General features: G+C 44.7%; 1 protein-coding gene across 2 annotated transcripts in view; it reads right to left on the reverse strand.

Moving 5' to 3' along the window:
- Positions 1-9,488: 9,488 nt before the first annotated feature.
- Positions 9,489-17,586, reverse strand: part of LLGL2 (LLGL scribble cell polarity complex component 2) — an 82,361-nt gene continuing 74,263 nt past the window's right edge. For both annotated transcript variants that reach the window (XM_088482555.1, XM_088482554.1), the window contains exons 23-26: positions 16,937-16,987; positions 14,834-14,876; positions 11,850-11,899; positions 9,489-10,000 (exon numbers count right to left, since the gene is read on the reverse strand). In XM_088482555.1, the coding sequence (XP_088338681.1) occupies positions 9,996-10,000; positions 11,850-11,899; positions 14,834-14,876; positions 16,937-16,987 (149 nt within the window). In that variant the 3' untranslated portion in view covers positions 9,489-9,995. The remainder of the gene's footprint in view (positions 10,001-11,849; positions 11,900-14,833; positions 14,877-16,936; positions 16,988-17,586) is intronic.

Genomic DNA, 17,586 nt, shown 5'->3' on the forward strand with positions numbered 1-17,586 from the left:
CGCATGCTGTCTATCTTTTGTTTAGCTACATATATTTTTCAGCGCTTTGCCTCTGACAGGTTAGACACCTCTGTACTCAGTAGTCACGGTGGCTGTCATTCTGTGGTCTTTCTAGATCACGCTCCCTTACTGTGATACCACACCCCCTTACGATGGCACCACGCCCACTCCACAATATTACTGCTTCGAGGTGGGGGGGGGGGGCGCATTTTTACTGCTCGCACTGGGAGGTTCAGACCCTAGAAACTGTCCTGGTCTCCGTCCACACAAATCCCCTAAGATCTCAACGCAAGATAACTTAGGATTCTGACTCTATCATTTTCTTTTACTTGAAATCATTCTGTGCATTTCTATCTGTATGTCTTGTTTATTCACCTGTTTTTCCTTGTAATTTAACCGTGGAGATATTTTCTCAATAAGGTGCCTATTCATTAAAACATAATTATCACATGTGATAATTATGGTTTGAACTCGCTGCGAGTTCAAACGCAGTTTAGGAGGCATTCATCATGCCTCCACACCTAAACTATCACATCCGAAAAGCTGCTATTTCTACGAAGCCAGTTTTTCTAAAGTGATAGACTTCTCTCAGCTTGAAGAAAGGCTGCGAAAAGAGCCCCCACCTATCTGCCCTCCCTCCAATTAAACCTGCCGGGGGCTGTCACCGCACACCACATCCTTGTAAAGACAATGCCCCGCCTGAGACTGTGCCCCCCCCCCTGCTGTGCGGGGGACCTACACAGCAAAGCTGATGCTGCTACCGCCAGAAAGCCCCCACCCCAGGCAGACTTGCTGCATGACAACGCATCTTCCCCTACCGGTCACACTCACCCATTGTAGGACTGCCGCTGCTGTAGCCACCGCCATCACGGGACACTTTTTGCCGGCCCCCATCACGCAATCCGAACCCCGCTGACTGCCGCTACTGTAGACTTTTTGCCGGCCCCCATCACGCAATTTGAACCCCGCTGACCGCTGCTGCTGTGCCCTCTTTCCCCAGGCTCACAAGAAGACTGTCCAGGGAGCCGGGAGAGAGCTGCTGCAGGTAAGAGAACACAGCAGGGAGAGATCTGTTCAGATCCCTCTGCTGTATCAGATGCTGTTCGCCATCTCAGAGTAGCGAATAGCATCACTGTCAAGTTCCAAAAAAAATGCTTTTTTGGAACTTGATAAATTTCATAATTTCCACATCCCCATACTATAGTATGGGGACTGTGGAAATTATCGATGCACAATTGTAACCATGAGATATCTGTGATATCTCCTGCGTTACATGTTTGGTGAATGGGGCTGACACATAATTTTCACAAAAATAGGTGAAAATCATAATTTTCACCTGCTTTTGTGAAAATAAAGTGATGATGAATAGGCCCCTAAATCTTAAAACTTTATCAGCGTTATCTCTGTGCTCTAAGGAATTCACGTGCCTGGAGAGGCCCATGCTACATTTGTGTAATAATTGTGAATTTAAGTGTGATTTAAGTGTCTGGTGAACGCAAGAGCGCTATTCCAATACTCTTCGTGCTGGCAGCTTTAGTAAAAAAAAAACATGTCACAACCGCCCATCTGTATCGGGGGGGGGGGAGAAAACATAACGCCACTGAGTGAAAAGGATCCTATGGCCCGGTACAGGAGAGTGACAGCCACCCACTACTATGGAATTGCCGCCACTGGGAGAGCACGAGGACCATTGCACTGCCTGTCGGAGGGAGGAGAGTCCGGGACCTGTAGATGACGCCGGCGGACCTCTTAAGAGAAGCTCCTGTTTGCCAGACCTGCTGAGAACGACAACCCTTGAAGACTCGGAAGACCCCACGGGCATAGAGTGGTTTCTGGAAAAGAAGATAGCGCTAACCGAAGGGGGCTCACTGGATGAAGAGGACATCGCCGCCAGGACCTGAAGTTGAAGTGCTCACCTGCCCTTGTTGTGACATCGGGAGAAGGCTCAGTGGGAATGAGAAGCTGCGCCTTCAGGACCCTGTGAAAGGACCTTGCGGAGAAACCCGCCTCTGCTTGCCGTATCTTTGGAGTTGTGGAGCTATCCCACCTCTGCTTACTGACCGCCAGAGTACATAGGAGGAGCTCCAGTGTTTACAGCGCGGACCGGTGCAGGGCCTAGAATCCCGGGCTGCGCAGTTCCAGATCCAGGACTCTGGGTAGAAGAGCCCCTGCAGGTCATGAGAACTGCTGCTGCCCCATTCCCCCTCCCCCCCTAGTAATTACGTTAGGTTGTGCCTGTAGCCTGTTCCCCCTTTACCTTCCCCTTATTCCTGGTTCATTTAGCAAGCTCCCAAATTAGGGTTAGATCTGCCTCCACACAGCTCTAGGAAGAGGTTCCTAGTTAGTTAGGGTTTCAGTCCCTTTATTAGTGGACTGTGAGCTATCCTAGAGGGCAAGGAAAAGTGATTCTGCTTAGTCTGTTTGTGTAGTGAAAGGTGTGTATATAGAGCAGAAGTAAGAGATAGGCTGCCCCCCTTCCTTTTGAACAAAGGCCCTGATTCAGACCCGCGAAGGAAAGTCCTTCGCTCGTTGTGTCTGATCAAAGGGGGCGTGCTGTCGATGTTGATTGACAGCACACCCCCTTTGGTGGGCGTGCCGGGGGCGTGCCTCCCTGACGGGGGCGTTCCCAAGGGAACGCCTACCGTCAGAAGCCGGCCCACTGACATCACTAGTGATGTCAGTGGGAGTGATTTTGGCTCTGATAGAGCCAAAATCACTCCGAAGCCTTGCGGTTGAAAACCTCAACCGCAGGCTCCGGCTCGCAGTTTCGATGGTCGCGATGGTCAAGACCATCGCGGCCATCAAACTGCACGCTCGTATAGGCTGTGGGTGGTGAGCCACAGCTATACGAGCGTCCAGGGGGACGCTCCATAGTTATGGAGGACGGCCCTCATTCAGAGCGTGCGCTCTGCTCAGAGCGTACGGCTCTGAATGAGGGCCAAAGTTAGCTTGTCATTCTGATTTTGGTTTGTATCCCATCATGAGCTGTCCAACCAGCTCATGATGGGAGGGAATGTGCAATATTGTCTTGTACCAGCTCATGTCTGGTGCAACTGTTTAAATTGCTGATTAACCTTTAAATTACTGGTTTGCTCTAATGTAATGTACATTCCTCTGCTGGTGATTTATCTAAATACTCACTTTGCTAAAGACTTCGTATGTACCTTTGAGTTGCAGTAGGACTGCTGGTTGTATCGAATGCTACAGTATGCCTGTATACCTGTGATAATCTTCTAAAAAAAAAAATGTCTTCTTAATGTGCTGTTGATGTTTCACTAGAAAGACATTTTTTGTCATTACTAAAAGGGTTCCCCAACCCTGCGTGATCTCAGCTGGCAATAACTCCCATGGAAGTGAATATTGCATTTTATTCTCTGCAACTGAATTGACATATTTACTGTATCTTGGTTTGCTGCCGCTTCAAAGCCAGATCGATTTTCTCCTGCTATTGTGTGCAAAAGGCCTATCGGCAGTAGCGTCACAAGGTGAGTGCAGGTGACACCAAAAACCACACACTCCCCCACCGTCACAGTAGCTGCTGCAAGGTCATGGGCAGGAGATCCGCCTGCTGCTCGCCCACTCTCCCACCCTCTTCCGCGGCCACCGCCCTTCCCGGTCCCTGTGCTTAAGAGAGTTTTTTTTTTTTTTTCTTTAAAGAAGGCGCGCGGCGTGTGACGTCAAACTGCGCCGCCGCTGCGGTGAAAGAGGAGTCCGCTGCCTGCCTGCCGCCATTGCCTGTGGAAGAGAGGAGTCGCCACTATTGGAAGTTAGGAGCCCGCTGCCGCTGGAAGAGAGGAGCCAGTCAAGAAGAGGTAAGGGAAGCAAGAGGGGAGCTGGCTGGCTGGGGACACAAAAGTTGGGGTGGTTGGCAGTCTGGGCTGGCTGGTTGTGGACACAAAAGGGGGGAAACAGAAAAGGGAGTCTGGCCGTCCGGGGACCCAGAAGGGGGCGCTGGCCGTCCGGGGACCCAGAAGGGGGCGCTGGCCGTCCGGGGACCCAGAAGGGGGCGCTGGCCGTCCGGGGACCCAGAAGGGGGGGGCAGGTTGACTAGGGACACATGCTACTTTCTGTGGGGGAGCAATGTTATTTATCTCTTGGGGGGGGGGCGACTCCCTAATCCTATGGTTAGGTTAACATTATTTATTCATAAGGTAGTCTTTTCATTTGAGACCATGCCCCTTATGGTGAGACCACATTTACTATCTTTTTTTGTGGGAGGGGGGCGTATGTTGGAGGTTTGCACTGAGAGCTCCAGCCAGTTGAAACGGCCCTGCCACTGTGCCTGCAAGGAGGGATAGGCTCACCGGCCAGTCTAATGTTCAGTCTGGATTGGTACTGTTGTGTTATGCGGCTATGCTGCCATCGTAGTTAATGCCCGCTGTATCTCGCCAATGCAGAGCTACAGGTCCCGTGAGATGATGTCATCATCTCACGAGTCCCTCTCTCTCTCTGCTCATGCCCGCCGGCATTCTGGGAGGAGCACTGCAGTGTGAGTACTGGAGTGCGTGACTGGTAAGGGGGGAGGGAGCGAGGAGCTGTGCACGTTGGATCCGATTTTTGTATTTATTTATTTTTGGGTGGAGGGGGGGGGGGGGGTTGTCACCATGAGTTATAACACCAGGTGACACCAACTCTAGTGACGCCTCTGCCTATCGGGCTTTGCTACTGAAGAACACGTCACAGGTAAGCACGCACGTTTTATTCAGGTGAAGCTGCAGAATGACACAGGCCTTTTGCATGCAATAGCAGGAGAATATCTGTGTCATTCTGCAGCTTCACCTGTATAAAACGTGCGTGCTTACCTGTGACGTGCTCTTCAATAGCAAAAGCCACATAGACTTCCTCAAACTGTTGTATGCAAAAGGCCTGTGTCATTCTGCAGCTTCACCTGTATAAAACATGCATGCTTACCTGGGACGTGTTCATTCTCATGCTATTGTATGCAAAAGACCGGTCTCATTCTGCAGCTACACCTGTATAAAACATGCATGCTTACCTGTGACGTAATCTCCAGTAGCCAAGCCACCTAGGTCTTTTGCATACAATAGCGTGAGAAAGTCTGTCTTGCTCTGCAGCTACATCTGTAATAAAGTGTATGCTTACCTGTGACGTTATGTTCAATAGGCCAGCCGCATAGACTTTCTCACGTTGTTGTATGCAAAAAGCCTGAATCATTCTACAGCTACACCTTGGTACAAGTGCATGCTTACCTGAATTTGGGACACTTCGCTGAGTTTTGATTTTGAACTTTGGGTCTGCAGCTTGTACCATCTCCAGCAACCGCTTGCTAAAATTCTGTGCTCTTTTTGCATACCTTTTTAGTTGTCAGCTGGGGTCACAAGAAATTGAGAGGAGGTATGTTACTTCCTGGGGGTTGTTTCCTCTTTTAGTATATGCTAAATATTGTAATTTGTTACGCTGTATCTTGATTCAAAAATGTAAAAAAAATCGGTTAAGTGATACAAGTACAGATCTTTACTGAGTTACATTGTAGAAAATACTGTGTTTCCATGATTAATCCTTGAATCAACTGTTTTCACTAAGTTTTATATGCAGATATCTGAACTATCTGTTCTAATTTTAATTATTACATAAATAAAAAGAAGCTTTGTTTGTTTTCGAAGAACAACGCATCCGGTTGTGTGTCTGTTCATAGGGGAACCTCAGGCTTGCCTCTCTGTCACGGTGTGCCCTACCTCAAAGATGGGAAATTCGGCAACGAGATAGTAAAACATCCACACCTGAACCTGGTTCTAGTGGTGCATCTGCAAACCCCAGAGCATCACATACGCTAATGCAACTGCGATCTTGTACGCTGTGGATGTAGGAAAATATGCAAATGTTGCAGACACTGGGATATGTATTGAAATGCCCACTGGGGTAATCGTAAATCCAAGCAACTGTGTGCAAATACGCAGCGACATTGCAGATAATTTGAGAATCGGCCTTCTGAGTAGCCCTATGCTTGCGCAGAATGGGCACCTGAACAGAGACGTCAGAGCCACTTTACCGGCATACGGGATTGCAGACGCAGGCTACGGCACGCCTCGAAAATGGCAGGGACATGCCTGTGTCTTTTGCCGCCACTCCCCATTACCTTCCTAACGGTCAATCACTTTTCATTTGCAAAGTTGCTGCAAGCACCTGGACAGATGCACAGTGCGTTTCAGACACGTGCAGAGGGCCGATAATTGATAATTGAGACATATATTCCGATGTTCGTGCAGTTGAGCAATCTATGACCGAATTTAGAGATGTACACAATGTTTACGTATATCTCCAATGGTGTGAGATCTGCACATGCGCATATGCCACAAAATTTGGGGGCGGCGACAGTGTTTCAAAAAATGCGAAAGGATCCGACGTCAGGGCTCCACAAGTGTAGGGCAGACCGCAGTGAGAGCGGTCTGCCCTGTAACAAACACACAGCTGCCAGCGTGTGTTTGTTATAGCAGCCAATGAGAGTCAGACAGACTCTCATTGGCTGCTGCTTCGTCCACAGAGGGTGCCGGCAGGAGCTCACTCATGAGCTCGGCCTTCCAGCTCCTCCCGCTGCGGACGGCAGGAGCGGGCAGCAACGGTCACGGCAGGAGCGGGGATTCAGGCATTTTTGTGTGTGTGTGTAAGGGGCCGCTACTGGGGGCACGGTATAAGGTGGGTCGGGCAGCATAAGGGGACTACTACTGGGGGCAATGCAGTATAATGTGGAATACTACTGGGGGCAATGCAGCACAGGGGGGACTACTACTGGGGGCAATGCAGCACAGGGGGGACTACTAGTGGGACAATACAGCATAAGAGGGACTACTACTGGGGGCACTACTACTGGAGGAAATGCAGCATAAGGGGGACTACTACTGGGGGCAATGCAGCATAGGGGGGACTACTACTGGGGGCAATGCAGCATAGGGGGGGGACTACTACTGGGGGACTACTACTGGGGGCAATGCCGCATAGGGGGCACTACTACTGGAGGCAATGCAGCATAAGGGGGACTACTACTGGGGGCAATGCAGCATAAGGGGGACTACTACTGGGGGCAATGCAGCATAAGGGGGACTACTACTGGGGGCAATGCAGCATAGAGGGTACTACTACTGGCAGCAATGCAGCATAGGGGGACTACTACGGGGGTACTGCATATGGGGACCACTACTGTGAGGTGGTCTAAATTGACTGTAAATTAATGTTTTTGAGGTTAATACTCTAGGAACAAAGAAAAAAAAGCCCAAATTATGTGATTTTAGCTTCTTTTTTTTTGTCAATTTTTGTGAAAAAAATCCAAATCCAGTCACGGCAGCTTTGGCAAATCCAGACGACAACTCAGAGCCAAATACAAATCTAGCAAAAATGGTCCGGCGCACATCCCTAGTCTATATCGATCTATATGAAGGTGGGTACACACTTGCCGACCACCCGATGCGACGGCCGATGAACTATCAGGCGGACAGTACACACTGCACGATCCGGTGACCGCCCGCCTGATAGGTCGTTCACCGGCACCATTTACCTTGCCGGCATCCGCATCTGGGTTACTCCGTCGCCCGTGTATGCACAGATGACTGAACGACCCAGATGTCAGCCAGTGGGGGCACAATAGACAATGTGCCCGTTCTGTAGGTCCGATCCGCAGGATTGGAAGACATATCGTCTATCGTGTACCCAGCTTTATTATATCTATATTCATATCTCTATGTCTATCTATATGCCTTTACCTATCAAGCTCTATCTATAGCAATCTATGGGCCCCATTTAACAAGTGATATCTTAAATTGTGCTCCAACCAATCCGCTCCCAAAAAAGTGAAAGTTAGGAACTGATTGGTTGGAGCACCATTTAAGATTAGTAATGAGTGATAACAAGCAAATATTAAATGGGGCCATATATGTCTATAATCTATATGCCTATATCAATCTAAATGCTTACATCTATAACTATGTATATGTCTCTATATAATTCTAAACAGACATGCGTTCCGCAAATGCAAATACAGACATGCGTTCCGTTAGTTCTAATTGGAGGCGGAAACAGTTCCGCCTCCGTTCGCCCACCTTGCCTGGCTTTAGAAACCGGCAGCTGCGGGCTGCAGGCCTGGAGCTGTCAGTCTGAATGAGCTCCGCTTTTACTGGCTAAGCCTGTCCAGCCGGCCTGTCCCCCTTTGCCCGGCTGGCCCACCCTCCTTGCTCTGACATGATAGTGACAAGTTCTAAGTACACAGACAGCCGCAGCTGCGCACTGCTCGCTGCCTGATTAAGTACTGGTGAAGCAAGTGAATGATGTTTGTTTTGTTTGTGATGTTCGGCTTGTCCCAGCCGGTTCCCGCTATGACTGTCCCCCACCCCGCTGTGTGCCACCTGCTACACTAGAACCTTATGGATTATGAAGTTTTCATATTTTATAAAATACCTTTGTGTTCTCCCACTGCCCCCCTCTCCACTGTGTGTTCACCCTGCTCCCACCTTCCCGACTGTGTTCATGTTCACCCTCCTCCTACTGCCTCCCCCCCCCCCCCCTTTAGCTAATTCTAAGTAAACAGGGGTAATATTTTGGTACCAACCCATCTGTGTAATTCAATGTATTGTAATAAGTGTGTAAAACCAAAAGAATATAATGCATCATCTCTGGAGTTTAGGGACTCAGCATGTCTGCAACTTGATCTCCAAAAACTCACAAGGTTCTCATTTATCAGGCAATCTCAGGGATTTTATCCTTGCTCTAAGTAGGAGTGACTGTAGGCTTATGACAAATAGAAGAACAAACACTACAGTTTATGATGTGTAACAGGAATCGGTATGAAATACTGATGGACGGGAAGCTGGCTGTCAGTACACTGACCGCGGCATCCATAAGGTTCAAATCCCGACAGGGGAACGGTGAGTACTGTTCCCCTGTGTTATTTACCCCCTAACCCTCCTTTCCTGTACCCTGATACTAACCCTCCCTACCCTGCAATCTAACTCCCCCGGTAAGTGCCTAAACCTAGCCCTCCCCCCCTTAGTGCCAAACCCTCCCCCCTTAGTGCCTAACCCTAAACCCCCCAGGTGGTACCTGAACCTAATTCCCCCCCTGCCCAGAGCCTAACCTCCCCCCTCCCGCAGCCTAACGCCAATACCCCTCGGGGCACCTAAACGTAAGTCAGCGGCTGATACTCACCTTTCCGCTGTGTCCTTACGATCGGGATCCCGACGTCGGCATCCGGAATCATGTCGGGATTTCGGCGCCGGTGTAGTCTCAGCGCTCGGGATTCCGATGCCGGGGTTCCGGCAGACGGAATCCCGCTTGTCGGGATGCTCACCGCATCCCTGTGTAACATACCAAACATGGTGAAAGGAGTCATTTTCTATAACTCATAGCAAAAGATTTCAGCTTTTAGTAGTCAAGTGTACCAAACTGTGATGATCATTGATTGTTATTTCTTAGTACCATTAATTAAATAAGCCCCAGCATGTTCTTTAGTCAAGGAGACATTGCATCCACAAGTAGTTGGAACATATAATTTATTTGTGTGCAAGACAACCAAAATGGTTATTTCCTACAAAAATAGATTGCATGGCAGCCCAATCACTGGGAAACACAATACCCAATAAATTCAAGGCACCCAAACATCAGGGCGGCTTGCACCACTTTTTACAGTATAAAAAACATTAATCCTAAATAATTCAATAAAATGAAAAATATTTTTAAAACAAATAAAAACATTAAAAAAAACAAAAAAACATAAAATAGTTTGGCCACAAGCCTCCTGGAAACTTCCTCACACGCACAGAAGAGAGGATGGTGGAAAGCAGTAAAAACGTATAACTTAGAAAACAATTTCCTGTAGAAACGGCTTAAGAGGTGCGTGCAAATTGGAGGGTATATGGCCACAAACAGTCCAAACCCTGGAGATAAAGCATCTGCTGTTGTAACTTGCTCAGCTCCACAGGCGTAAAATCAGTAGTGTATTTGTGTTGGGTTTTCTGGAACCCAGATTGTTAGCATGTTGTTAGAAGATCTCATTCTGCGTCAGAGAGAGGGGAGAAATAAACAGCCAATATTATACTTAATCAAATAATGTCAGAATCCATTTTGTGTTACTTCACATTATATCTATATAAAAATAAGTTCTGCTTTGTAAAATGAGTGATTAAACAAAAAAAATCATCAAACATAAAAACAATGCAATGTTTGCACCTTTTCACAGAAAAGGCTATATCCTAGGTGTTCACAACCTCAATCATTACGTATTTGTATTTATTAGAAGGAAGGTGTATTCCAGATAGATAAAAAATAATAGATCTGGCTGCGCAGGTGAAATCTTAAATTGACTCAGTAAAGACTAGTAAAATGAAAAATCCCCAAATATATATTTATTACAACTGTATAAAATAACTGGCGCTTGCTTACTAACCAGACTCACCACAGCTGCAGCTTCCTAATATAGGAACAATCATACCTCTAATAATTGTGCTTATTCACAGCTTGGTTTATATGTAGAAGCTCATTTAAACGGATATATGGATCTAAGTATTTGATCTTCTCACACATACATAAATTTTATACATCTTTTTTTATCTCATTACTGAATATTCATATTAGATGATATGGAATAATTATATATTTTTGGAGGTATTCAATATTATTGGTCTGTATTGAGGCAACCTAAGGTTTCAGCAGCGCAGTGATATTTATAATTATTTCTCTATTTTTGTGAGGTTGGAAATAATCTCTTCCTTCACTGCTGCAGATTAAAAACCTTTATCTCTTGCGTCTATCAGGCACTTGGTAATTTATGTATTCCAGATCTATGTAGAAAACATCTTTATGGGACATTAGCCAAAACTTCTCACAAAAAAATATGTATCCAGTGGTCTGCCACACGGTCTCTTCTTGCATTATAATATATTAACCACAGAGGGGGAAGTCATTTACTAACAATGTGCCACTGAGTACCTCCACAATGGTTGAGTTAAGGCTCTCTGGGACCAACATCTTTGCTCATTTTTAGTCGCACCATATAGGAGGTGCGCAGGAAAAATAAGATAAGATTGTCAACTGTATTAAACAGTAATGAGAGCAGCTGAAAATTGCAGTGATGTCTGGTAGGTCCATCACCCGGATTCACTAGTGATCACTATTCTGCTTATACGCACACAACGCAGTTGCTAATATCAGCGGACATGTAAATGTTTGCATTCGCATTGTGATCGTAGCCTGACATAAGGACGCCCAGTTCTCCTTACTCACATCCGTATACTTGGCCAACATAAAGAAACAAATCGGTAACAACGAGTAACATTGGACAGTTAATGAAGCCCAGACCTCACTAAGGAATTGCTTACTTCAGGTCACGCTATGAGGCCTCAGGCGGCATCTGGTATCGCAGTGGATAATTTATGCACGCCCATGCATTTGCACGCCTGTGTTTGCCCGACCACGCCCCTCTCCCCACCCCCCATCACCATCCACACACGGCACTTCCGGTCAATCACTCTGCCATATCGGTTACAACGGCTAATGCCATGCCGGGGCTTGGTAAATCTCTCAACATATCAGCCCCCTGCTATTGCGATCAGAGATGGGTATGCTGCGGTACTCCTTACATACATCCTGGGGAAGCTTACATGTGCAGGTATCCCTGAAAATGGCCACTCTCATTCTAAGGGTATTTCTCTCAAAATGACTTTTTAAAATTCAGCACTAAAAGCAAAAAAAAATATCTATATATATATATTTTTTTTTTTTTTTTTTTTTTTTTTTCGGAGAAGAAATAGCTTTTTACAATCTATTCATATATTTTTTTAATTAACTGATTTTTTGGAAAGCCAAAACCATTTTGCACATTGACATTCAGATATAAAATACTGTACCTGCTCCATTACTGAGTCTGATGTGTCGGGAATTTCTCTCCCCAAAACTTCTGCAGAACAAAAAAAATTTGGTTTTAAATTTGGCACACCAAACATTCTTCTTAATTTAACAACATTTAGGTGTAAACTACTAGGGGCCAAACTGCGAAATGCTTCACTTTTTGGAGTTTAGTACATAAGGGTCACATCGTTGTCCCTATTGATAGTAATGGGGATTGCGATCTGCAGTGCTAATTAGCACTCTGCTGGAAATCTCCTGCATTGTGCTATTAGTACATAGGAACAATACATAAAATTATGCAAAAATTGAAGTTTCTGCATAATTTTATGTAAAAAATCAGCTTGATACATAGGCCTCTTAAACTTATTTGCTTATGAGTGTCACCATAGGGTTAAAATGGTAACTGGTAGTTTCTGCATTTTTAGCAAATTTCTTGTATGAGGCCCTGAGGAGTCTGTACACACACTTGCAACAGAATGGCAAACTGACCTTGAAGATAAAAGTCATGGTGTTGTATGTAACAGAGTGGGCACACACAAAAGGTGCATACACACACAACGATATTTTGGACGATTATAGTTAACGATATTGTTTATCATTCAATCGTTGACTTTCTGAGTTAAAACGATGAACGATTATCGTTCATGCGCATTCACGTTTATAGTTCAGTCAAACTGACCAACAATTTTCATTAAGGGAATATGCAAAAATCATTTGTAGTTCAAAAAAATCGTTCATTACACTTTAAAAAAATCTGACAGATAATCTGACAGGAAATCATTCATAAAATTGTTGGTAACAAAATCGTTGTGTGTGTATGCAGCTTTACCATTATGGGCAAAATACCAGATCATGGGGTGTAGCGTCATAAGCAGAAAGTATATTATATGAAGGGCTTCTTCTCTGCATTTTGTTGGGATTCAGCTAAGACAGTAAGCCATGCAACATATCTATGCTTAGTACTTCTGAGTTTTGATTGACCATCCATTTTCTGAGCATCATGTGTGAAGTGTCCCCCTCAGAGGATTTACAGATATGAAGGACATATGTAAAGATCTTTACACTTAAGCGGAGTATAATTGATTTGTTTACTTATCACTAAATTGCATTCTGATTTTTGTTAACATGACTTATATGCACCAATAAACTATTTCTTTATCTTTATAGAATACTGAGTCTCAGAGTTTATTTATTGACCGACATAGAATAATTTGACTGACACTTGTCAAAGTGGTGAAGGATAACAATGGGCAATTTTGTACTTTTCTTCTTACAAACAACATTTATTTCTTCCATTAAATAAAGAAACACCTACATTTGTCTAATGCGCTCAGAACAGGGTGTGTGTGTATACAATATAAATTTTTTTAATCTACCCCATAACTTAACAGGACTCTTATTTACATTTGTCATGTAGACGAGTGCAACCTACTGTCCTATAGAAGCTCCATTAAGCATGTGTTTGACTGCATATAATTAGGCTAATGCAAGACAGATGTAAACATAAAAAACAATATTAAAAAACAAAATTAATGTTCAATTCGAAGTGTTTGAGATAAACTGTGTAAATGCATATTTGCCTACCTTTTAAATCTCCTCCCCGGGAGAACATTAGGAAGTGGGCAGAATGCGGGAGAAGTGCCTACCCTTCCGGGGGTGCGGGGGGTTACCCGAAAAATCGGGAGCCTCCCGCGAAAACCGGGAGGGTAGGCAGGTAAGTGTAAATGTCACATGGCCGGTATCGGTTTAGTAGGGATTACTATTGCAGTAGTTACAACTAGACATAATTGAGTAACACAGCTACACCACAACAGCTCTACTGCATTAGCCCATGCACTTAGGGATAATTAAACACAAATACTTAGTGGGAGCCAGAGCCATGATCAGCATCGGATGTAGTCATGTGACCGACGGCCGCACAATCCCGACAGTGGAATGTCGGCTAGGGATTTATGATTGGCGTCAAAATATTGACCCCTATCATAATCCCGACTCCGGAACGGCGAGGACACCATTCCAAATGAAGTTAAATCCGGGGCACCCTTAGTGTTAGCCACAGGGGTTAGGCAACGCCAGGGTGAGGTTAGGTTTATTGAGCGGTAAGGGGGGAGTTAGGGCTAGGCAGGTTATGGTTAGGCACCACTAAGGGAGGGTTAGGGACGGGGGGGGGGGGGTGTCATTTCAATCCCATTCCATCAGCATACAGTGTCCAATGATTGAGGTTGATGTGTAACTTCAAAACAGGTTGAAGGGTGCGTAAAGAAGCCACGTCAAATGCCTTCTACACAGTCTATGGCAACCTCATGACACGATGTGTCCCTTATCTGCAGAAATTGTACATGCAGGAGACTTGTTTTTACGTACAAATATATAATTTCCACTTGATCTCCTGCTGGTAGTGTTTCTTTCCAACCAACCTCCATGCTTGTGGTAAATGTCACTACTGTAACTGCAATAGTTTTAATTTACCAATTATCTTAATATGCCAATCTTTTATATAATTGGACTTGCAGATCTCTCACTGAATTATTTAATTTTCAGACTAATTTATGGATTATATATTGATACTCATTCTCGTATATTGTTGTGAGCATGCAGTTATAGTATACCTTTCTATATCACAACAGGCTTTCTCCATGGGTAGGCTACTGTGTGCACCTATACAAATGCTTACTGCACATAGCTAGTAAGACTTGTTATGTATACTCACACCCACCAGTGCTCAGGTATCACTAAACACAGAGCAACCTAGGAGGGCTGGTACATGTGACTAGTACATACAAATGAGGCGCATGTAACCACAAAAACAATACATGGCTCTCTAGAAGCCAGTTATTACATAGCTCCCAGATTATGGTGAAGGAAAAATAGATTATTAGATTATAAATACACATTACAATTAAAGTATTTACAATTTCAGAGGACATCACTTGTAATAAAAAGCAAAGCTCTCTCAAGTTATCTAATAGCAAGTTTCACTTACGTTCTAGATCCTTCTAGAGTATTCTGGATTTCTCTCAGCATCACTGTAAATACAGATATTGGTTAGGACATAAGTATATTCGCTTTATTCTGGAAAGCGAATCATGATCATTGGGCCTGATTCAGAGTTTTACTCAAACCCGATGGTTTACGACCAATTCTGACGATTGCCGATCAGGATCTGTACTGCGCATGTGCCGAACAGTGTCTGCGATGGCTGTCGCAGTGTCCCTTATCCGCAGCATGATTGAAATTCCTGCAAATGTTTAGGGGTGGGGAAGGAGCGGCGACTGGGAGAGTTTTCTAAAACTGACAATTTTGTGGCATGCTGAGGTCAGTGTCTGCGTCTTCTGAAGCAGCTTCACTGGCCCTGGAAGCATGAATTTCACAGCCATCCTGAGTAACCTGAGGGTTACTAAGAATGGCCGATGTTCACGCAAGTAATCTGATGGCTGCATCCTCGGAAGCAGCAGAAGATCACAGAAGCCGGAAGGAGGCGCTTCATGTGGCATTAGCATAATTTTGCATTGCCGCTGCATACACAGACACAGCGGTGCTGCGAATACCGTGCAACTCAATCAGGCCAATTGTCTGCAACAATCTTGGGCACAGAACTACTACATAAATACCACCAAATAGGAGGCAGCGCTCTCCAGGGAAAAAGCAAAGTAAGTTCCCCCTTGTCAAGTCATCACCACCTACCCCTGCTACAGAAGCGTGACTTTACAAACAGCAACAAAGAACAAAATAATGAAGCCAAGCCCTATGAAGACGAAGCAGAGTTAGCGGTGAAAAGGGAAATGTTCAGTAGATCTGATCACTTGGAGCAGATACAGGTCTCTCAAGGACCTCCAATATTAACCATCAAAAAGTAAATAAGATACACTGACTGGAAAGGAATTCCAACTAATAAAACTAAGGGAATGAGGACTTTGTTTCCCCTTCAGAAGTGCCCCTTCTCCCCATGCCCAGACATGGTGATAAAAATACATGTAATATACTCCTAAATGTTGTGCAATATGATCAATGTCACATATACAGGAAAGACAAGGAAGCCATCTAGTAGAGCAGTGGTTCTCAAACTCAGTCCTCAGGACCCCACACAGGTCATGTTTTGCAGGTCACCCAGCAGGTGAACAGGTGTATTCATTACTCACTGTCACATTTTAAAAGAGCCACAGGTGGAGATAATTATTTCACTTGTGATTTTGTGAGACCTGGAAAACATGCACTGTTTGGGGTCCTGAGGAGTGGAGTGCAAAGAGTTAAGATAATGAAGTCATACTTGCCTTGTAAACACCATTCATTGGCCTAATGCCTTTAACAGCCTCATGCCCCTCTTCTGTACTACACTTTAACTGGTTGACCGGACCAAACAAATGTAATTAACCCCTCAACTGTGTACTTTCCATTCACCAGCTTGGTCTCTTTAAAGCAGGTTATCCATTAGGAGCACAGAGCAGATGGGTTATGGCAGATCAGGAAAACTGTACATACAAGCCATGCATAACTTTTTTATTTTAACTCATTAACGTCAACCTGATACAATGTTAAATAAGTTGGCTTCTTTTTTGTATTACCAATTTGATGTGTGCCCCTGCAGGCCGACTGTCTCTACAAGAATTCTGAACTGCAAGTAGGTCTCCCTCACTTAGATGTGTTCTCTGCTTCAACTGACCTTATTAGCCTGTCTCTGGCTACAGTTTATTTTTAACAGCATGTTAAATGTGGAAAGTCTAACAATCTGTCCATGCACACCCCAATCTGGAGCAAAACGGTCTCCTTTTAGGCACAGTAAGCTCCAAGCTACTGTGTGTTTGGCTGGTAATCCTGATGTGAGCAAACGCCAATAAAAAGTGCAGTACGCTAATATTGGCAAAGGGGTGTGCAGTTATCAACCAGACTGCATATCATGGGTTCCCAATATGCACATGAAGATAAATTGCATTCAGATATAGCGGCTTAACAGGTTATGCAATCTGATCTACTGCTGTATCGGACATCCATTATAATGTGGTTTTATTTTACAGATGCCACTTCTCTCTGACATATCTTGTCTGTGTCCACGTGTATGACCATTCAGTAAAGTAAGGAAGGTACTTACTCTCATCATTTAGCAATGCATGCTCCATCAGTGGTCCTCTGGCCCTGTGTGCTGATATAAAAAAATGGTTTTCCTATAATAAAATGCAGGTATACACTACATGTGCAGAGCATATTACAAGGGTTTAAATATGTGTGAGAGTCACAAATAAAATGAAGTATGTTAAAGTCTCAGTACCTTAAAAATGTGAAGGTAACCCAATGTAAAGTTGTGATAGTAAACAAATGGGGCAAAGATTTTCTTTTCTCCCATGCACAGCAGTGTTTCTGTCATTACTACAGCTAGCCCCCCTTATATGTGTAGATAAGGCCAGGGTTTTACTGACTCAGAGGGGATGAAGGTAAATCCCTGGTTGGTCGCCATGATTCAGAGCTCTGCTCACCACCTTGAACGGGTGGGGGGGGTAAAAAAAATAGTGGGGAAGGGGGGGGGGGGGTTGGGATAACTACACTAATGAAAATATGGGGGGGGAATGATTAACGTAATAAAAGTGGCACAGATTATCTCTTTTATATACTAAAACATTATATTATGCAGTCAGGAAAATGTTCATTATATTTAAAAACGAATGGGGGGGAAATAGAGTTACTAGTCTAATAAAGGAGGCACATAGAATTACTACTCTAATAAAGTGTGTACGTAGGATTAAT

The sequence above is a fragment of the Taudactylus pleione genome, unplaced genomic scaffold (genome assembly GCF_031769625.1).
Source record: "Taudactylus pleione unplaced genomic scaffold, aTauple2 ptg000290l, whole genome shotgun sequence".
In the NCBI taxonomy this organism is placed as follows: domain Eukaryota; kingdom Metazoa; phylum Chordata; class Amphibia; order Anura; family Myobatrachidae; genus Taudactylus; species Taudactylus pleione.